General features: G+C 36.5%; 2 protein-coding genes across 6 annotated transcripts in view; one reads left to right on the top strand and one right to left on the bottom strand.

The window, feature by feature from the left end:
• Positions 1-2,420: 2,420 nt before the first annotated feature.
• amot (angiomotin) overlaps positions 2,421-22,876 on the bottom strand; it is an 84,826-nt gene continuing 64,370 nt past the window's right edge. For 4 of the 5 annotated variants that reach the window (XM_015039144.1, XM_015039145.1, XM_015039146.1 and 1 more), the window contains one exon: positions 20,291-22,339. In XM_015039144.1, the coding sequence (XP_014894630.1) occupies positions 22,206-22,339 (134 nt within the window). In that variant the 3' untranslated portion in view covers positions 20,291-22,205. Of the gene's footprint in view, positions 2,434-15,729; positions 15,732-20,290; positions 22,340-22,876 lie in introns of those variants that run through there. The other variant, XR_001425826.1, reaches the window with a different exon arrangement.
• On the top strand, positions 6,778-15,527 carry LOC106951536 (zona pellucida-like domain-containing protein 1). Its single transcript, XM_015039147.1, has 10 exons — positions 6,778-7,238; positions 7,530-7,750; positions 8,003-8,184; positions 8,628-8,700; positions 9,000-9,097; positions 10,506-10,586; positions 10,692-10,863; positions 13,584-13,686; positions 14,316-14,345; positions 14,952-15,527. The coding sequence occupies exons 1-10, from the start codon at positions 7,088-7,090 to the stop codon at positions 15,125-15,127; spliced, it is 1,287 nt and encodes a 428-aa protein (XP_014894633.1). The 5' UTR covers positions 6,778-7,087; the 3' UTR covers positions 15,128-15,527.

The raw sequence follows: 22,876 nt of genomic DNA on the forward strand, positions 1-22,876 counted from the left end.
TTCAACTAAATGACACCGACGGCACAGACATAATGGTCTTCTGCTCTTCCTCTGTCAGAAAACCCAAGTCGATCATGGTCTATGCCGTCACTCAGTGCACCGTACTGCATGAAGTTATCCACTTCAGTTTGACTCAGGTGGTTGAACCTTCCATATAAATCATATTATGACATTGAAACATAAGCCAATCAGGTATCAGCCCATGTACAACAATTCTTTGAATTGAATTATTAATCCCAATTTTCTTTTGAGATTAATAAAGTATTTTTGAAATGAATAGAACTGAATTGAATTAAAGTTTTGCATAACTTGAATGTTGCATGGTTTGAAACTGTGCACACTGATATAACTCCACTATTGGGCAAGTTGTGCCTTTAAAGGTAATACTTAAACACATAACATGAGCTTTTGTCATCTGGGAGATTAACTACTTCACTGTTGAAAATACAGGAGTTAGCTTTTAGACTTAGTATGTGGTATCCTTTAGGATTTCATTTTTGACCTGTTCATCTGCCTGATGAAATACCAGAGAAACAATGTTTTTTGTTTGCCTAGTTTTGTACATGTTCTAAAATGGATATACTTTACATGTTGGTAGTGTTTGAAACTTTCAGGAGCAGAAATATTTTTTATGTAAGACACAAAGACAAACAACCATGCACATACATACTCATATCTAAGGAGAATTTAGATCGACCAATTAACCTAATAATCATGTTTCTGGACTGTGAGAGGAAGTTGGATACTCCATGCAGAAAGACTCTGGGCTGACATTCAAACCCAGGACCTCCTTTTTTAACCTTTTCTTAGCTTTGACTAGAGCAAAGTATCAATTATTTTGACAACTCTTGTAGACAGTCCTCGGAACAGTCAACTTGGAACAGCCGAGGGACCAGGAACCAGAGACCCAGCTGAGCAGCTAGGATCAGTTACATCATTCTAATGTCCAAGTTCCTACTTCAGACTTCCAAAGTAAAGCAATCGCAGCCTTTCACTGTTACTTTTTTAAAATATTTTTTGTCAGTATCAGCTGATTCTTGCCCTGTTAATATTGCACAGCAGCATTAAAAATTAAACAATTTCTTTGCCAAAACCTTCTTTAAAAACATCCACAGTAATACACTCATCAAGAATGATTAAACATTTGCTTCCTTATTTATAGTAAGTGTTGTACACACACTGTTTGGATGTGATGTACCAGGGGATGCATCTCTGTTTGTATTGTAAGTGAGTAGACTTTTATAAGTTCTAAAATAATAAATTATTTTAAAAATGGGTAAAAGCACTTTTTCAAAAGGTGGAACTAATGCTATTTTGCTGCAGTGCTGCTATGGTCTTGCAGATCATCATATTTAAGCTTAAATGTGCAGCGTTGAGGCAAGTTGTAAACAATCCTGCATATCATGTTAAAAAAATAGAAGCACTACATTACTTTGTTTATTTAAAAAAAGGAACGTGGCACGTCCAGTTCCTAAAGTGTGAAGGCCTGGCTGTGAAAAATGGCAGTCAGTTTTAAAAATAGTAGTCATTTCCTTGTTTTCATTGTAAGACTTCCCTGAGAGATGAGAATATTCATCTTCAGCTCTAAAGAGATAAGTAATCAAAAACAATTTAAATGTCTAGAAGTAGCCTACTATTTTGTAACTTTTCCAAATGCAACTTCAGCTATGGTTAATCCCAGTTAATCACCAGTACTTTGTTAGAGAACTTTGTGCTCTACAACTTAAATTGTTCTTGTGAATTTTAGCATCAATACTTGTTTGTACAACAAGCAAGTGTGAAGTTGGTGAATAACAGCAAAATTAACAAGTAACTGTTCAGAATAAAACACCACCACAACTACAGCTTTAATAACTACTAACTACAGCCTAAGTTATAGATTTAATTACAATGCTTTTGATATATCAGATTTGTAATGTGCGATGTTGCATAGTTCTCTTTTGATAATGATGGAGTGGAACAACTAGTACTTCTTTCATATTTGAATGTCTAAAAAAGTTCAACTATTGCTTCTTTTGCAAATGAATCTTTCTTAAACTTTCTGTTCTAAAAAATTAAGAGGGACATTATAAAACCATAAAGAATTTCACCATACAAAAACAAATTTAATATAAGAAAGCAAAGAACTTACCTTCCTCAAAATCTCCTTACTATGTGAAAAGTGAACTACAATTGGCAGCTGTAGGTGGGAGGAGCTGCATGAACAGTCTCAGAATGACTGGAAGGACTGCTGCCACATTCTTTCTCTGCACAATGGTACAGACTTTCAGTTTTATCTTTGCTACACATACCCTCATTCCCTGGAGTCAGGGGTGTTTAACCTGTCATTCACGAGAGGACCCAAATTTGGGTCCTCTCGTGTGAATGACAACCTGTGAACAACAGGTTAACTACAACAAGAACTAGATCTAAGTCTAATAAAAACTGAATTCACTCCTGTTGTCACTCATTACAGACTCCCAATATAACCTGATTATCTTTCAGCCATCATTTTTGTATAAGGTTTTATTTAAGTTTTTAAATATAATAATGACTTCAACTGATATTAGTTGTGTAACTTTATACAGGCTGCATTTAACCAACTTTGGCAATAAATATTATTCTCCACCTCTGTAAACCTTTTCCATCAACTGTAATATGGAACTATAGCTTGCACTCCAACAATAGCATACATGTATCAAAACCTGAGGCTCAGAAACATGACGTGTGCTATTACTTGTGTTAATAGTTTTGAATTAACATGGCGATGTAATTAACAAAAAAACATGATCATTGCCTTCCTGTGCAATTTTGCTCAGAATTATTATCGCTTACAGCACAGTCTGGGGTTTCTCCCCTTTCCTTGGATTACCACTATGAATCCAAGCAAAGGGCCAATCAGCGAACAGAAGGAAAAGTCGTAAATGATGAAGTTGATTTTATGCTCTGTTTTAGAATTGTAGACTGCCTGTAGTTTTAGCAATGGCAGCGTGGGAAGCAAACAAAGCTGTTCAGTATGTGTTGGCCATGTTTCCAAATACTGAATTAACATTAACAGTCATCTCGTTCAGGTCGGCTTAGCAGTGGAAAACGGTTGTTTACAACACAGGCAGCTTGAAGCAGGCAGCTACATAGCATTATAATTCAACACTATGTTGAATTGTAAAGTGCAAACATTAGTGATTGTAATGTAAAACTTTTCAACACAATCCACACCTACAAGAAGCAATCAGTTATCAATAGCTGAAAGCCCAGATCCTCTGTTCAGAGAAAATAAAGTAGGACAAGCGGCTGGTTTTTCCCACTCTAATATTTTTAAGGCCTTACTGTGCATGATACTTTATCCAGAAAATAGGGCTGAAACGATTCCTTGAATAATTTTTTATTTCGGTACCTCAAATATAAAAATCCTTAAGGAAAATTACCTCCTCCGAACTTTGTTAAATATATTGTAATGAATTCTTTGCAATCTTTAAACTGGCCCACTGTCTCTTTAAGAAGCTGCAGTTCTTTCCGACAGTCTTTCAGCAGGTCATCTCAACAACGTTTGAGTATTTTTCAGCACATTCAATTGAGAAATAGTAATGAGCTTTGCAGATGTGCAGTTCTATCAGGTGTTTGCTAGTTGCTGCTGGCAGTAGTCTGGAGGAGATGAGTGGGGGAAAATTTAGGGGAAGGGTGTTCTGTAATGTGGAAGCTTGGACATTGCAGCGCCAAGGAGGAGCTGTGTGGAAAAGGTGGTGCTCAGTGAGAGCAAGAACTTAGGCCCCCCAAATGACTACCATGGGAGATTTAAGGATTTCTCTAAAAAGCATAAAATGATCAAAGCAACACTCTAGGTATCAAAAAATTTCAATTTTACATAATACTGGCCCTTTCAGTTATTTTTATGTAATACAAGCTTTGAAAGTGTTTGACACCACTTGAAACACAAGTTAGATAATAATGATTAGAATAGATACTTTTCATCTTCTTAAAGGTAAGGGCAGCTTCAGTAAAGTTTTTTTTTCATAATAATACAGAAAAATGTTAAGATTAAGCAAATTTAATGAATAGAATTTAGAATTATAATTTGAAAAAAGTCAGAGAACACATGGTATTTTACATTGAGACTAATTACATTGAGAGTAACGACAATGATCCAACAATAACTGAATTTTTGTTCCGTTTTTGTTGGATCACTTACATGAAAACGTTCTAATTACAATCTTTGTTTACACAGTAACGGTACACATCGAAAACGTGTAATGCTCTTGCCGCGCCCAGTTGGTGCTAGGTTTTTGAAACTGAAGAAATTGAAGGCACGTGGATTCACGTTTCCCCATCAGGTGCCGTTCTCCTATAGACTGGGAGAAAACACGCACTATGTGCGTCTGATTAGGGCGCAAGCAGTTGAAAAAGTGTGGGATAACTTTGCTGAAACACCTTGTTTGAGCTTTCACGGTGTCCGTAGCGGGCCCGGCGGCATGGGCAGTCATTGGGGGGACATTGATTCCCCCACCCCCTCACCCCTCCCTGGACTGGAAGCTGTTTATTGTTTTTACCTTGGAATGGCCAACAGTCTGTTATTCCTATATCAATTTGATAAAATAGGAGCTCCCGCACTTCCCATATCCGTGTCCTCTGTCACCTTTTTCAGCAGTTAAAACAGTTTAATCCGTTGTTAACAAGTCGTAACCTGTTTTTTCGAGCCGCCTTCAAACGCGACATGAACGCTGAGACGCTCGCGCGCTGGGTTTACACCTGTGCAGGAGCGAAGGAGACCTGCTGCTGCTGCAGGTGTGTGTTAGAATAATGGCAGCAAACCAGCAAAACGTAAATAACTTTGCAGTTTTTCCCCCAAACTAACCGACTGAGTTGAGTAAAGCTGTTGGATACAGGTAATGACAGCTAAACAATGACTAGCTAATATCGATACAGCACCTTAAGCTTGTTCAGCTACGTAGACTCATTTTGGCCCCCCCAAAATAAGTCGATGCTTCCTGTAGCAGCTCCTCAGCACTTGAATTAATCTGCGCGGTCTCGACGGGTGATTTTCAAGGTTTGTTTATTTTTCTTTGATGTGGACCATCAGTCATCTCAATCATCTTGATTACCTCAGTCACCGTAATCACAGTGAAAACTAAACAGATATACAAATATTAGAATATAAACAAACTTACAACACACAAAAAAAAACTAAATAAAACGTACCTCGCTGCTTTCACCGGGGAACACTAAGTGTTAACAGTGCAAATTTTTGACAGTTTGTTCAAGTCATTCATTGGTACAATGATTTGCCAGCTTTTATAGGGCCTGCCCTCATTTAGCTATGGCAGCCCGCGTGGTACATAACAAAAAAACAAAACAAAACAAAAAACTTTACAAAGTGCAAATACAAGTAAACAAAACAAAATACAAACCACCAACAGTGGTAATCAAAACAGACATTATTAGACAATCTGCAACGTCCTTTAAATAATTTACAATAAATAGTCTACAAATTTGAATAATTTAGGCAACTTAATTTAAATGGTTCACTATCCATTACACCACCCCCTGTTAAACTCGTCTGGAGCTGGGGCTGGTCCGTAGTTCTCTAGATTAGAGCGCTGAACAAGCATCCGTGTATTTTGCCACCTGGGCGATGCGGAGCGGTGAAGAGACGCTGAGGAAACCGTATCTGATGGGGAAACACTACTTGTAGTAACACCAGCATTGTGAGTAGTTTCTTCTTCTTCTTCTTCTTCTTCTTCTTCTTCTGTGGATTGTAGGAAGCAGCTATGTTTTGCGTCATACTATGCATGAGCTGGGGATTCTCTGGAAGAAAGGATCCATTTTCTCTGTTTACACAACAACGGACATCGGTACGTTTCAGAAACATCGCATTCTGGAACCCGTTTTCAGTCTGTGCCGTTGTCAGAGAAAACATTCGGTGGCTTTGTATAAATGTACACTACAAACACAACAAAACTCTTCCGTTTTCACCCAAAATCATTGTCTTGTAAACGGGGCCTTAAATGAGGGGTCTATGCCACTATCTGTCCATCTCATGTTCCATGTTCACTGGAACCCTGTGTGTTCTCTTTCTTCCACATCAGATTTGGTTTCCATATAGAAGATGGGACAGTACAGACCTGTTAATCCACTGAAACTCTTTTAAATAGCCCTTCTTGTGTGAAGGGAATTCGAGGAGTTGGAATCAAAGTCTAGGGGTTGTGCTCTGCAATTCTGCAGCAGTTAACAGCCCCACCAAGCAGTTTGCCTGCTGCTGTGCTGACTGAAAGCCACCATACACAAAGCTTGACAAGTTGCTTGCAGAGTCTGTGTGCTTGGTTTTGCATTCCACAACTGGTCCCAGCAGAAAGAAACTTCTCAATCGTCAGACCAAGACCACTGGAGTGATGAGAAGGTAATTAGCCCCCTCTTTCCCCCGCACCTGAACACTACCTCTGCCACCAGACCTCTTGCAGCGACTAACCATTTGTGAGCCAGATTGGGCCAAAAGGATATGAGTGGGAAACTTCAAAACCTGCTCATATTTCTGAGGATGTGAAAAGATTTGTATAACGTATTCAGATTTGATGGATTTTCCCATGTTCCATGTGGACAGCCGTTTTTTGTTGACATCTTCAAATAATGAGGCCCTTATGTGTAGGGTTTGTTTTTCACCTGTGGTGCAGGGCTCTGTTTCTAGTTGTCAGGTAGGGATGCTGTGCAAACCATTCCCTCGTCTGTTCCAGGCTTATGGAGAAGGACTGACTTGCTGGCTTCCAGGTATGGTATGGTAAGTACTTTGACTGTCGCCACAGTCAGGGAATCTATCATGACTTTACTAACATCTACCTTATTTTTGAGCAGTAATAAGATATGGAGATTTTATGGTGCAGTGACATTTTCCAAGAAAAGCTGTACCTAAGTAATTTTTTAAATTACCAAAGCTATCAGTGAAAAGTGAAGACTAATGTATAAGAACAAATCTAAGTTAGAGACATTTAGCTGCTTTAAACTGAGCTCCTTTGGAAAGTTAAGGTTTATTTGTGTAATTTACCACTCTGACTAACATGAAAATACACTATTGATTGCACTCTTTGTTTCCCGCTCTTCTAGACTGAGCTGACAGGAAAAGATGCTTGTGCTTACCTTTGATTTTTATTGTGTTACAGGTACTGAAATGGAACATATATTTTGGATTTTTTTAATTTTTTGCCAGATCTTTTCAGTGGGAGCTCAGTTCAATGGATACAACTGTGATGCCAACTTTCATAGTCGCTTCCCTGGTGAGAAACTGGAAGGAATAAAAGAGATGTTCATATTTTCTTTTATAGAAATTACCAAATTACTGAAAGGAAATCGCTGTATCGTATATTTTTTAATAAATTATTTTATGTTACTTGTTTTAGAATGTAGGAAACAATACATTTCTTTTTACATTTCACAATCTAATGTGAATGGTGAAGTGAAGAAGTTGACTGTGGGTTTGATATATGCAAAAATTGAATATGCAAAACAAAATGCTAAGTATTTTTGATGTGTTTCAAAATGTGTTTGTGTGTATGTGTGTCTTTCAGCTGAGCGGGATATCAGTGTGTACTGTGGGGTTCAAACTGTCACTCTTAAGGTCAACTTTTGTCCAGTACTTTTCTCTGGCTACACTGATTCAGACTTGGCTCTAAATGGTCATCATGGAGATGCACATTGTCGAGGATTTATTAATAACAACACATTTCCTACTGTTGTGATCTTTAGTATTAGCTTGGCAACATTGGAGTCATGTGGAAATGCCCTGGTGGTAAGTAGAATACAGTTTAACAGTCTGCATTTTGTACATAAGGTTATTTAGAATGTAAGCAACCAAGACTGAAATAAAAATAAAACCCAAGAATAGAGATTATTACATTTACACATTTCATGTAAAGGGAAAAATTTCTATTATCATTTTAATTAAAACTAATTTGTATTTTTGTGAAACTGCATTATCGTTAAGCTCACAGACTTATTTTGAAAAGATGTGCTTTTCCTGATGATGTTTCCCTCAACACAGGTGTCCACAGCTCAGGGACCCAATGCCTATGGAAATCTCTCACTGGTGCAAATTGGAAACATATCAGGTTATATTGATACCCCAGATCCACCTACTATCATCAGCTATCTCCCAGGTTTACTCTACAAATACAGTTGCAGTTATCCTCTGGAGTACTTGGTCAACAACACACAGCTGGCCTCGTAAGTCTCATGATCTGTGATTCACGTTGTCTTAGCCTTCTTCTAGACCTCCTAGAAGAAGGCTAGAAGTTTTAGGATTATTAAATGTTATATTCCATCTGACATTTCATATCAGTTTTTATTAAATTGGCAAAAGTAAACTCAACTTACTTTTAACAATGTACTTAAGACTGTACTGGACTCTGTGTATTGGAATACAATTAGAGGTGCACCAAAATGGCTACAACAAAATGTTAATACTACTTGCAGTTTTAAGAAATTAAATAATTGAATTACTGTACTTTAAATATAAACTTTCCAGAAACCTGCCATTAAACAATTTTGAGTCTAATTATGTCAAAGGTAGTCATCTAAAACTCAGTAAGATGGAAAAACTATGATGTTTGCATCAACATAGTTGATTCTAGTTTTATGATGAAGTATTTTGTTTTCTTTCGCTACAGGTCATCAGCTGCGATCTCAGTGAAAGAAAGCAATGGTACATTCATCAGCACACTGAATCTGCTGCTTTACAATGTAAGTTCAAAATAATAGTTTTTCACAATATGGTCAACTTTTTTCTTGTTTCATACTTTTTATGAGAGTTCACATTGATGCATGAAAAGACACAAGTTTCCTAAAACTTTTTCTGCATCTATAGATGGTTTGTTACCCTTGATTTTATTTTTGAGAAAATTATGCAGAACTCTACTTCATGATGTTGATTCTTGTTGCCCAAAAAAACCCAACTCTCAGATTAGACTTTTTTGTTAGGTGTGTTTGAACAAAACAAATGACAGGAAGAAGATCTGAATGTGATTGTTCTTTCTTTATAGGACTCGTCATACATTCAGCAGCTGTCCATTCCTGTAGCAGGACTGACCCTGAAGACACGGGTGTTTGCAGCTGTCAAAGCCACCAACCTGGACAAGAGGTACTCACACGTCAACCTGACATGAAAACAACTGTTAGTCTTTAACTTCCCACTAATAGTGGTGTCAACAACAAATTTGACAATGGTATTACTGTTTAAAAAGAGCAGAGGAAGGGACTAGAGACAGTGTTGTGCCAATATTTAAGTATAAGGGTAGAGGAGATCTGGTTCCCCAACTTTATATTGCTTAGGAAGTCCAGTATTGGGGTACATAGTGAACTTCTGAGGGCCATTGTACTGCTTTAAACTCAGAATTATGTTATCCAGTAAAGTCAATACTATTAATAAATAAATAATACAGGGCTGAATGGAGAACTTTAATTACACTGTAAAAAGTCTCTAATTTACTGTGATTGCGGTTCTGTGGTTGCTATAATTTTGCCATGTTTATACAGTAAAATTCTGACAAACACTTGCAGGTATTTTACTGTAAATTAGAGACATTTTTTAGGGTGTATGGCATTCTCTATTAACCTGTTTCCTCTGTATGTAAATCAATGTGGATCAAGGGCATCGGAAATATCCCCTTTTCTTCTGACAGAGCAGCCACTTTCAACTCCTGGAAAGATAGTGGCAGCTATAGTAAAGCTGCTTGTTTCCATGGTATGTAAGCTGTATTTTGAAACAACTAGTTTGTAATTTGGATACATTTTGAAAAAGTTTTGTCTGCTTTCACAATGATATATTTACGAATGAATGTCTAGACATGACTACTTGTTGACTGTTTGGAAGTGATCAGCTCGACGTATGGTACAAGCATATTTGACAAAGACAACATTGTTCCAGCAATCAGTGGCTTATTTTCTCTCTGTTACCAACAGATGAGAAAATTCAGTGTATTTCCTCCCATCACTTAGTCAAAAAAAAAAAGACTATTTTTATTTTCATAGTCGGATGAAAATAAATGCCAGAAATAAAATCTCAGCTTCTTAAATGTATTGAAGACACTTCTATGAGAAGATCAAATATGATTTTAGTTTTGAAAAATTGTGGCATTGCTATGTTTTATGATCAATAATAATTCATTAGTACTCCTTCTTTCCATCTCTCACTGCTTTATTAATAATTTGGGAACAGAGAATTGTCACTTACTACTTACTCATGTATTATGCCAATTAAAGCATTCAACTTTAAGTTTCCACATATTGTAGAAACTTAAACTGTTCATGCTATTTGCTTACCTGTAAAAATTATATGGACCGAAAGTCACTAGCAAAATTCACCTAGAATAGATACAGTCAGCCTAATGTGTATATCACACAGTAAGTGTTCTGGAAGCACATCACACATGATCACATCTTCATATTCCCCAGCAGATGTAGATTTCACACTGTGGAAACTGGAAACACAAACATTACTTTAGCATAAATTTTCTCAGTGAAATAAATAATATTTTACTATTAAACAGATGGAACGTTCTAATGGACTACTGTTATACTACACCCTCTGGGAACCCAAATGATGAGCTTCGCTATGACCTTTTCTTTAGGTAACTCAAAGTATTAAAAAACATTTTTTTGATACAGTTCAGTTGATAAGTTTAACTTGCCCTCTTTTATAATTATCTTTTATAACGTTTTGTTTCCTGAGCCAGCTGTGATAAGGACCCACAGACCACTGTCCTTGAGAATGGGAAAAGCCAAATGGGTCGCTTTGCCTTTGAAGTATTCCGTTTTGTCAAGCACAAGAATCAGAAGATGTCCACTGTGTTTCTGCACTGTGTTACCAAGCTATGTCGAGCAGATGACTGTCCTATGCTCATGCCAGTGAGACAAACAATAAACACATATGCACAGAAGAGTGTTTAAACAAAGTGTAATTACAGATTTTTTTAAAATGGAAAGGATATGAGTGGGAACCTTCTCAGGATCCAACACATTCATCTAATATATAGCATTAGTCTCCATCCCTGGTCCTCAGTATCCACTGTTGGGATGTGTTACATATTCATTAGCCTTTTGAGCCTTTTACTCAAAAGGACTCATTAAGAGAATGTTGAAGATTGGATTTAAGTTTACATGAGGTTGAATGAAGCAGCTCCACAGGATACAAACAGTGGTAGGGTTCAACAGTACTTTCTATTTGATTGATCTCATGTAAAACTGAGCCAAAGCAAAATTATTAGCATATTTATGTTTATTTATGGATTCATTACAAGTGTTTGAAGCCTCTATTTCTTGTAATTTTGATGTTTATGTCTTACAGATAATGAAAACCCAAAATTCATCATCTCAGAAAATGTACATATTGTGAAAAAGTTACATATTGGAAATTTATGGTGTCAGACTGTAATCAGTGAATTTATTCAAAAAATTCACTGAAATTTCTGGAGCCTCCATGAGTGGTGTCCAAAATTAGTCCTCAAGGACTGGTATGCTGCATTTTAGTTATTTAATTGGTTCAACACACCTGAAACAAAAGATCTTTTGAAATGGGGTAAATAACTGCCTTCTCTCTTCCACACAGAGAGTAAACCAAAAAAGGTAATTGCTAAAGAAGCCATTTGTTCGAAGTGCTGTATGCAAACATTTTCTGAAAACCTGAGTGGGAAAGAAAATGTGCAGTAGGCAAAGGTGCACCAAGAAACAGAGACAACTTCAGCTTTTAGAAAATTAAGTAAAATCCATTCAAGAGTTTGAGGGAGCTTCGCATTGAGTGGACAGAGGCTGGAATTAGCGCAACAAGAGCCTCTATGAATAGAGCAATATTAAACATGATCTACGTTGACTACAAAAATCTCACCTGGGCTATTGAGAAAAAGGAATAGGATTATTGTTCAGTGCTCCAATGTCCTTTTCACAGTCATTGATGACTTGGAGTGCCATATCATCTGCTGGCTTAGACAGCAGATGATATGGCTAAAGTCCACAGTCAACACCTGGCTTTCCAGGATACTTTAGATTACTTCATATTTCATTGTGCTGGCAAGTTTTAGAGAGATGCTGATTTCATTTTCTAGAAGGATGTTGCACCTGTTTACAACACAGGAGATACAAACCATGGTGTTACTGAGTTTGATTTGCCAGATAATTGGCCTGATCTGAAGACCATAGAGAATGTATGGGTTATTAAAAATTGGAAGATGTGAGACATCAGACCCAGCAACCCAGACGACTTGATGGCCACCGTCAAAGCAATGTGGCTGTCCACAGCTATTTGGATTTCCATTACAACTCAGCAGAGCCATAGGCTGATTGCCTCCATGCCATGCCACATTAATGCAGCAATTCTTGCAAAAGGAGGGCCAACTAAGTATTAACTGTATAGAAATGAACATGGAAACCACACATTTCTGTTTAAAATATCCTTTTTAATTGAGCTTATGTGATACATTTTCTGAGATTAAATTTTGAGTTTGCATTATCTGTAAGCCATACTTCTAATTATTACAAGTAAGCTATTACAAGTAATCTTATACTTTATAGTAATATCTAAGTTTGACTTTCTGAAGTGAGTCACAAAAAAACAAACTTTAATAATGTTCTGACTGTTTGAGATGTAGTTGTATATTTGTTCTTATCACTACTTATAAAAAAGCACCAATACTCATAATGAAATACACAGATTTTGCTGTGAACTTTAAATTTCATGAATACACATCATGGAAAGCCCTATATTTACATTAAGATGTGAGATTCCTGACTATAGACCAACAAATTATTTTAACTTTTCTATTTTCTGATATAGGAAAATCATTTAATTTCACTACCTTTAAATATATAAAAAAGAAAAAAAATCACAACATTCTGCCAATTGATGAATATTATGTTCATCCTAACATTACAACTACAAAGAGAACTGAGTAGGGGTGCAACGATTGCAGTTTTCTGGCCGATCGCTGATTACCGATCTTTTATAAAGCCTAATTACCTATTACAATTTTGGCTGATACCAGTTTTTTGTCTGATATGTTGCTCAATATATGAAGAAAGCTGCTGAATGAGCAACAATGGGGTGACTATTGTTAACTGTAAATGTGCAGACATGACCTGGTCGGCCGGTTTGTCAGTAAAACCTCTCCCATGGGAGAAAAGAAAAGCACAGTGGTTGATTTTTAGACCTTTGTCGAGACTGATAACATTGGTGGAAAGATCGGCTTCACATGTAAAAATTGGCTAATCACCAATCTTCCAAAATTAAGGAAATCAGTACCGATAAATCGGCTGGCCGATAAATCGGTGCACCCTTAGAACTGAGGGGGAAGGTTACGGTTTCAGTTTCCAAGCATCCATCTGTTTGAAGCTCCTGATGGGACTGCTTCATGTAACCAAGCACAAAACACATAAAGAGTGGTTGCCTTTGCTGTACAAAGATAACATATTTTCTCATCATCAAACTATAGTTGCTGAATCATATTAAATTTAAGTTCAAAAATACTTTAGTGATCGCAAAGGGAACTTAAATTAATTAATGAAACCACATTTATCATACCTGTTTGTCTTAATGGCCACAGTGAGTGATTTTTTTTATGTGCTGTTTGTCATAGATCTGTGGCAGCAAGAAAAAGAGAGCTATTTCAGAAGGGAAACAATCAAGCAAGTCACCAGGAAATGCTGTTCTGACTGCGGGGCCCATCATCACTCGAAGTGGTACAGACTACTCTTCATCCTCAATAATTTTCCCAACCTGTGTACAGCAATCAACCTGCTCTTTGCAAAGAAGCAGCTCTCAAATGAAAACACAAAGGCTTGTTCTAAACAGTGCACTTCTTTAACATGGTTTCAACTCACTGGAACAAAGCTCAATGAAAATGTGTTTGTTCCAGATAATCTTATGAGTTTAGTTTTTCTTATGCCTTGGGCCTCTCTTACAGCATTGCTAATTTGTGCTAGTGGTACTCCCAGAAAGTTTAGAAAGGGTGGTCAAAAGGTGACCTCTGAAAATCTTGGGGTAACATATTTAAAGCAAAATACATAAATATAAATAATTTCATGGTTATGGAATAGAGTCTGCAATTTTGAAGTGGCTGTCACTTCACTAAAAAATATTAAGAAATCTCATTGATTTGGACTGCATATATAGGTTTTATGGATGAATCTAACTGTTAATAAGCATGTTAAAGCAGAATTTTTCAGTTGAGGCAAAGGTCTCACGCAATGGTTATAACTACTGAGACGATTTATGTTTTCATTTAAAAGTATATAGCTTGTCTAAAAATGTTTTGAGTTGTTAGTTTAGCTTCACGGCTTGATTGTAATTACCTTTTTTTTATTTGCAGAACAAACACCAAGTAATAATTCTCAGCTGGGTAAGCACTCCAATTTGTGTTATTGCTTTGACTTAAATAAACTGTTTAATACGTTTTATCTTGAAGACAATTTTCTGACACATTTAGAAAATAAAATCAACTAAATATTTACAAGAATGAAGTACAGTATGAAACAGAGAAGACAATAAGATATAACTTGCTGTGTTAGTATGTATGTATGTAATTTCATTTACATACATGTCTCACTGAAAGCAGATTGTAATTTTTTGCAGATTCTAATTTTGAAAATATTACTTTTGACTCTACTGCAGAGTCATTTCAATTCATAATGGGGTCTTGAACTGATTTCCAGAAATCTTATTATACTTTTCCAAAAATCAAATAAAAATCTTGCCAGTGACGTATTTGGTTGTTTTATAACAGAATTAAAACGGGAGCCATCAACGGTTCAAAATACTATGATGATACTCCCTTGACTACTGGTTTTAAAAGGGTGGGGAATGGCTTGTACATCAACTACTGCTGTTTTACACATGCATTATAATAGAAAATGACCATACTGCTGTTTTAGCAAGAGCAAATACAGAATGTGTGCATGAAATATGAAGAGTTAAAAAACTTCTTTGTTTCTTTCCACTGCTGCAGCTCTTCTGAATGCTCCAGAGTTTCACATGAACACAGTGACCAGCATACTCATCTCAGCAGTGATCATTCTGAGTGTTATAAGCATTTGCTTCTTCCTCTTCTCCCTAGTGCTCCCAAAAGGCAGGAGTTCTCCTGTCACTACTGTGTCTGGTGTCCGAAACACGGCGTTCAATTGAACTCTGGAACTCAGCTGAGTGTTGGCAAATAAGCCAACACTCAGCAAGTGGACACAAAGAGACAATATACTTTTTCATGTAGTTGTTTACAAGAATAATACAAATGTTAATTTAGAAAACTGTTATGCTGAAAATGAGCATTAATTTAGATATACTGTATAACTTTGTATATATCATAATATGCCACCTCAGATTTGCAGATAATTTCATACACTGGATGACAATGATGGACTGTGTGTTCTATCAAACATCAAGCTCCTTTATACGTATATAACAATTGTCTCTCAGTGGGGAAATTCAGGTGTACCGGCAGCAAATAGATTACATATTTCTCCATTGATGACTTTGCTTGCAAGCACATTGATGAGGAACTGATCAACATGTGGTCCCCAGCATGTTTTTTTTGTGACTCCAAGAATGGCTAAACAATGAGTGAAAAGCATTACTGATGTACCAAATGTACCTTTTAAAATAATTACTAATGATTTCTGACATAAAATTGCTGATGAGGAATTTCCTGTGACCTGATGAAAATGAAAGCTGCTCTATTAAGTTCAGTTTTTCTTTAATAGTCTGGGGTGTAGTTTTAGAGGAGCAGTCACATCTTAAGAAAAAAGATTTAAATGAATTACAGACTGGAGAGACAGAACTCAGGGATTATTATTTGTTCAACTCGACAAACCACTTTTAAACATTGCTCAAATGAAGAAAAGTGCTGTTTATTTAGGGCAATTGACATGGAATATAAAGTACAAAACAGAATACAACATATGCATAACATATTCAAAAAGATTTGGTTAAAAGCATACAAAATGTCCATTCCACTTCAACAGTGACAGGTAAGTTAGTGTTGTAACACTGACTTACCTCTTGTCACTAACCTTTGCTGAAGAAAATACATTCAAATACCTTTTCATAGTGATAGGGAAAGATAATCATCTCTATTTTCAAAGGGTCAAAGTGGATTTCAACTATCAACTTCCAGTCCACTGGAACCTCTCCTAAAAAACAGATGTTAATGCATTTAGCTGTACTGAACTACTTGTGTTCCAACTGAATGAAGTGCTCCCACTTCATTATGTTAACCCTTTCATGCATGAATTATGATCCTTTGTGTCAGGATTTTTTTCCTTTTTTATTTTCTTAAGGCATAAAAAAGGTAGGAAAAAAATTGTAATTTTTTTCTCTTTTTTTTAGGCGATTGATTGTAATTTTTTCCAAATACAAAGTTATTTGAAAAATATATCAGTCGTATTGTTCTTTAGGGATTATCTGATGTCACAATATTTTTTTTTACCTTCAAGAGTCGCCTACAGTAGAAGGAGGCACAGGGTCGGTTGGCATGTTTTTTGACTGTCGGCCATATTGAATTCAACAAAAATAATTTCTTGCATTTGTAGCTCATGGCCAGTAGTTGATAGTGTATTTTATGATGCATTAGTGTCCACATCAGTGGACACTAATGTGTGCATTTATAACATAAATGCACAGTGTGCATTTATAACATAAAACTCCATGCGAAGGACAACAAAATGGCTTTTAGATAGCTAGTGACCACTATGCATGAAAGGGTTAAACTGATAAAAACTGAAAGAACTAATTCCAAATTTAATATTTGTAAGAATTTGACCCAGTTTTTCCCAGATATGATGTTTGTCCTTTTTGAAAATTACATTTTGTGATATTATTGTTTAGCCTAATATGTGCTGGTTACATGTAACCTAGTATGTGGCATCTTCACTAAGTTGTAGCAGTGTAGTTGTCTTAGTGCTGCTGTGTTGGATTTGTATCCAATAGAGGAATGACTGATTTAAAAGTGCTTTTGTGATGTAAATTTTAACACAAAGCCAAACATCCATAACAAAACCTAAACTATCCACTATGAATAGTACAAATAAATGAAATTGTTTTTTTTTCTAACAGTTCCAAATATGTTCTTAAATTATTTTTATGTTGTATTTTGAAAAAGTATTTTCAGTCCTTGCCTCTTCCGTAACTTTCTATCCTCCTTTTAAACAATACACTTAATACAAGTTAATGTGAAAGAACATAGTTTTCATCCCTAAAGATTCAAAATACACAAATCAGGGAACATTCACAATGAATACATTTAGTGTGCTGTCTGAGAATATAATTGTTCATAGGAGCTCTCCGTCATGCAGCACCCAGATCTGACTTTATGAAAGAGTGATCATACGACAAGAGTTATGTAAAAGTAATGTTGAAATGAATGTTTTTGAGCAAAACATTTTAACATCAGGCAACAATTGAGTGACTGAAAAAACATGTATTCAACTTACTGCATTTTCCGCACTATAAGGCACACCTAAAACCCTTCACTTTCCTCAAAAGCCGACAGTGCGCCTTATAATCCGGTTCGCCTTATATTTGGACCAATATTGAGCCACAACAGATCTAGCAACTACAGTAAGCAGCCGCCAACTTCATTTTCGCCCATAGAAGAAGAAACGCGCGGTGCATGCTGGGATAGTTGTCAGAACGCTGGTTTGTAATATATTAATAAAGTTTGACTGACTTATCTACCTACCGACCGTCTAGAATCAGGTCGTCTGCAGGTCATTTAGCACCAAGTTCTCCACAAACATGCTGTCCGTGAACGGAGAAGGGTGACCATCGTCCGGCCACGCCCCGGCTCAGTCGCGGAAGGCTCTCCTCGCCGACCGGAGTTGGACTGTTTTGTTGACATTCGCTTTAGTGCAGCTCCATGTAGTGGATGCATAATGCAACTCCAGCCTCTACTGTAGCGTCTATTCTATGCGCCTTATAATCCCGTGCGCCTTATAGTGTGGAAAATACGGTATGTTTATTTATTAAGCAAAAAAGCATTTCAAATCAAAATAACACTCTAAAATAGTGAAGTGTTTTGCCACATTACACATCAAGGCCTGACTCTTGTCAGACCTGTAGAATTATCAAAATAAAACATTTCTGGCAACAAGCAGCAGGCGGATCTCAAAAAGCAACACATTATTTTCTAATTTGCCCCAAAATTCCAGAAAGAGAGCAAATAGTCATTGGCATCTAACAGGTTGGAAAGTCTTACAAATGCCTTTCTAAGGTTTTGAGACTCCAGTAAACCACAGCTGGAGCTATTAATGACTAATTCAGAGAATATGGAACAACGAGGAAACATTATGGCATAGCTGCATCTCTAGTTACATCAGAACTGACAAAGCATTAAGAAAAGCAAAATCTTTCCATTGAAACAAGGTGATGTGATGGTCTGGGGCTGCTTTGCTGTTTTACCTGACTGACCATATTTTATGAACCAATAAATTCTGATAAAGATCAGAAAATCCTTTAGAGGAATGTCAATGAGTTTGTAATCTTAAGCTCAAGTAATCAAGTTATTAAAAGGAAGGTTTCTAAATGACTTAGTATGAAGTGAAATCAACAGAGGTGGTCTGGCATTACTGTAAGCAGTCCAATTGTGCTCTAAGTTTTACAACTTGACTAAATTAAAACCTTTCTGGAAAAAATAAGGGTTGGCCAAAGTTCTTCAGAGATTTAAAGATTTATCACCAGTTAGTGGAATCGCCTGATGGCAGTTTTTGTAGACAAAGGTGCAACAGCAGTGATACCTTACTTGAGGAGGGAATTAGCAGAGATAATGCTTCCATCAACTCCCTCTCCTGCTATTAACTTTTTACTTTCATGAAAATTAAAAATAAGCCTACATTATCTCACAGAGGCGCCGCCAGGAATCTTGGGCCCCCTGACAAAAAATTTGATTGGGCCCCCCTGCACAGCTGATGTTACAATTTTTTGAGTCTATTTGACCGATAAAAAGCGCCACAATTTTAAAGGCTTGCAACTGCCTTGCTTTCTTTGGTCCAATACTAATACTAGCACAATATTCACTGCTAGTGAATTTTACATCCAACAGTCCACATCCAGTATGCAAGTAGGTTACTTAAATTTTTTCTATTAGTTTTAGATACTGAAATGTCTCTCCCCACGAGCAACAGTTAAAAGCAACATGCAAAATAGACATAATCCAGACTTCTCAAAAATCCTATGCGGTTGCATTATATTCAAGCTGTAGTACATAACTTTAATAAAAAATATGTTTTCTCCATATTTGTTAAAGCTGTCACGACGTCGTGCCAGTTTGCTATGAGACAGATAATCTGAGAAAACAATCAATCTCCTCCACCTGCTCCCTGAATTACTAATACTCGCTAAAATAATGCAACATCCTGGCCAAAACAACCAATCAGAACCAGAAGGAGGGTCTTGGTGCCATCAGTCAACCTCATTCACTCATTGCTAAATGTGCTAATGGTGGAAAAACAACTTATCATTACAGGAAAAATTTTTATCTGCTGTTATTGGTAGCTATGCTAACTAGACTGAGCATTAACAACAGGCTGCGCTAGCTGCAGCAGAGCACAGAGCGAGGGGAGGGAGGATGAGCAGCACCACATGAGATTGTGATTGACAGCACTAAAACTCTCCTGGCTCTGATGGTTGTTTCTAGAGAGCCCTGGGAGAAGGCAGAGGAAATAGATTAGACTCTTTCGTACTATACTGTCACAATATAATGACAGTTTTAACAAATATGTGAATTTCTGGTAACACTTTATTTGAAGGGGGTTGAATAAGACTGTCATGACACTTTCATAAATATGACATAACACCTGTCATGAACATGAATTAGCCTTCATGAATATTTATGACTGCTGTCATAAAGCGTCATTCGGTAAATTATGACAATTTTAATACAAAGTTGACATGATTCAAAATGTCTTTGTTATGACAACTTGACATTAACCAAGAAATCATTACTGTTTAAACTTTACTTTTAATAACATACAGTTACCTAGTTTTTAAAGTGAAATCAATAATACTTTTATAACAAATTTATATCAGTAATGATTTCTTGTTTAATGTCAAGTTGTCATAACAAAGACATTTTGAAAGACATACTGCAACTTTAATTTCACTTCGGAGAGGACGGGTTAGGAGGGATGAGTGTTAGAGCTGCTGCTGACTGACTCATCTGTTGTTACGTGTGGTAAAAAGTTCAGGAACAAGTTAAATATATGAATATGTTGGTAATTTCTTTCCTTAATTCATTAAATGCTAGTGAAATGGAGGAAAACAGTAGTCTGTAGCTAAGCTAACTGCTAAATGGTTGATAATCTCACACAGTCAACCCACCTCTCTTGGAGAAAAACTGGGTTACAAATTGACATTCTTGTCTTTTTTTCCTCTACACTAGACTAGACTAGATGCAATCTGCAGGGTTTTATTAGATCGAAAATTTTTAAACTTTAGTGAATAACTATTTGAGCATAATGTACCGTTTGATAACTAGGATCAGTTGGAATGTGTGATTAAATTGATAGATTTTGTAAAGTGCCTTGAGATGACATTTATTGTGAATTTGTGTTATATAAATATAACGCAATTCAATTCAATTGAAATGAATTGAATTGGGGGCTGTGCAGTGGTGTGGTTGGTAGCACTGTTAGCTTGCAACTAGAAGGTCCTCGGTTTGACTCCCAACCTGGGGTCTTTCTGAATGAAGTTTGCAGAATCCCCTTATCTTGTTAAAGGCAATAATGATTTTGCTTTTATTCAGGGTATTTTCATGCGATAATAAAATGAAGCCTTAAATGCAATTATATTTACCAGCACTGTGCATATGCATTCTATAAGCTGTAAGTGCTCAGGTTCAAATCTCATCTTCCAATTGGATGACAGTAAATGGTTTTCCTTGAAAATAAATTGCATTTTAAGGTTAGAGAGCAACATGGCGTGGTAATAAAATTATTTGATTAAGTTCTCTTTTTTAATTAATACAACAAAAATAAACCAGAATATATGTGTGCATGTGACCATTGTAAAATGTCAGGCTGATTTAATTTAATCTAGATACAAATACTAATATTTAGAGAAAGTTAAAAGGCTGAACTTCTAAATCAGTGGTGCTCAAGTCCAGTCCTCGAGAGCTACCATCCTGCAACTTTCAGATGTATCCCTGCTCCAACACACCTGAATCAAATGAATGGCTCGCCATCAGGCCTGTTTGGAGCTGATCCCAGTCTGTTGAAGAAAGGATGCTTCTAAAAGTTGCAGGATGGTAGCTCTCGAGGACTGGACGTGAGCACCCCTGTGCTAAGTCATTTACGATTTGTCATGCTTGTAGCTTTTTTAATTTGTGGTTTTAAGTTAGAAATAACAGACACAAAGGAAACCTCTATTTGTGAAGGGTTTGTTAAACACTAGTTGATATCAGTCCTGACAGCATATGTATTTCTAATATCTAAGATATATATAAAAACACACACACGCAAACACAAGGCCAAATGCCTTAAAATAAAGCATAAAGCAGATGTGAATCTGTGCAATAAATAATGCAAATAACAGTATATACAATTGGTCCAATGGGATTAGTCTGAATAAATTTCTTGATATTTGAAATGGTTACTTTACCTTGAAAAAGCAATGATCTTTCATTGCTACCTTAAGTCTTTTCAGAAAGCTTAACAAAAACCAGCTGCGTTTGTTGGAAAACTTTACAAAGTATGATAGATGTGCTAAAAACATTCGGTACTATGGTTAGTAATATAGTCATTATCCTAATAAACACAACAACTAGTTATTAAATACAAAAGTGTTTAACAAGTAGAACACTTTAACTTCGGTATAGAAATCCCAAATGAAATTAATCTGAGTTTGGAGGGGACTTTGCTGCTCAGTATTGTCTAACTATGCACATTTTTTAAAGACAAAGTGTATATTTAATTCCCTACTACTTTCAAGAATACATTACAACAAAAACCAGTGGAAAAAATATAATAACCTCTGAAATTGCTTCAGGCCCATTTCTGATGCAGAGTTGTACCCCTTGTAATGTTGTTCTTTCTTCAGTCAGGCTAAACTTATAGAATGAAAGGATATAGGATGAAAAGATAAATCAAAATGTCTCAGGACTAGGATGTAGCTCTAAGAGTGCAGGATGATGAAGAGAGTTCTTGTGATGAAGCTGCCATTCATCACTTACGCATATACGTTTTTTGTTGTTGTTTTTTTTCTTAAATTCATGGTTTCATATGAGGATCTCAACGATGTCTGTGTCTACCTCTTGTTGGACTGCTGGAGCTGAAGGGAGAGCTTGTTGCTGTGAATGGGTCTGCACAAGGAACCTTCGTTCAAAGGTGCTGCTGTGAAACACTGGAACTTCTACACAAAGATGACAAAAGACAAGAACACATGTAAAGGTCAGACAAAGGTTTTAAGATGAACTGTGAAAATCTGTTCAGTGAAGTTAAACCTGATCTTTCTTTGGTTTGATGCACAACTTTTATTGTTCATCTATTTTGCCTCAGTCCTTTACTTCAGTGGTCCCCAACCTTTTTATTACAGCGGACCGGTCAAGACTTTGAAATTTTTGTTGCGGTCCGTGAGGGGGAACCGTCAGATAAGGCTTCTGCATGTTGGTGTTCCCGCTAAATCCTGATTTGGGTTGTCTTGGCCTTTTTATCGCAGCCTGTGGGGTTTACACTGACTGGGAACGAGAATACAACCTGCTGAATGTGACAGGTAGCCAATCAGAAAGCGCGGTGACGTAAGAACAGAGGGGAATCCCAAACAGCTGACAGACATATCGCGCAACTGAGAGTCCGGTGGATATCGGAGATGATATGTGGAAATGTTTATTATATGTATGTAAAGGTCGTTATTATGTATGTTCATGTTTATTCAGTTAAAAATGGTAAT

The sequence above is a fragment of the Poecilia latipinna genome, unplaced genomic scaffold (assembly GCF_001443285.1).
Source record: "Poecilia latipinna isolate Pla-1442-1.1 unplaced genomic scaffold, P_latipinna-1.0 Scaffold462, whole genome shotgun sequence".
NCBI lineage: Eukaryota > Metazoa > Chordata > Actinopteri > Cyprinodontiformes > Poeciliidae > Poecilia > Poecilia latipinna.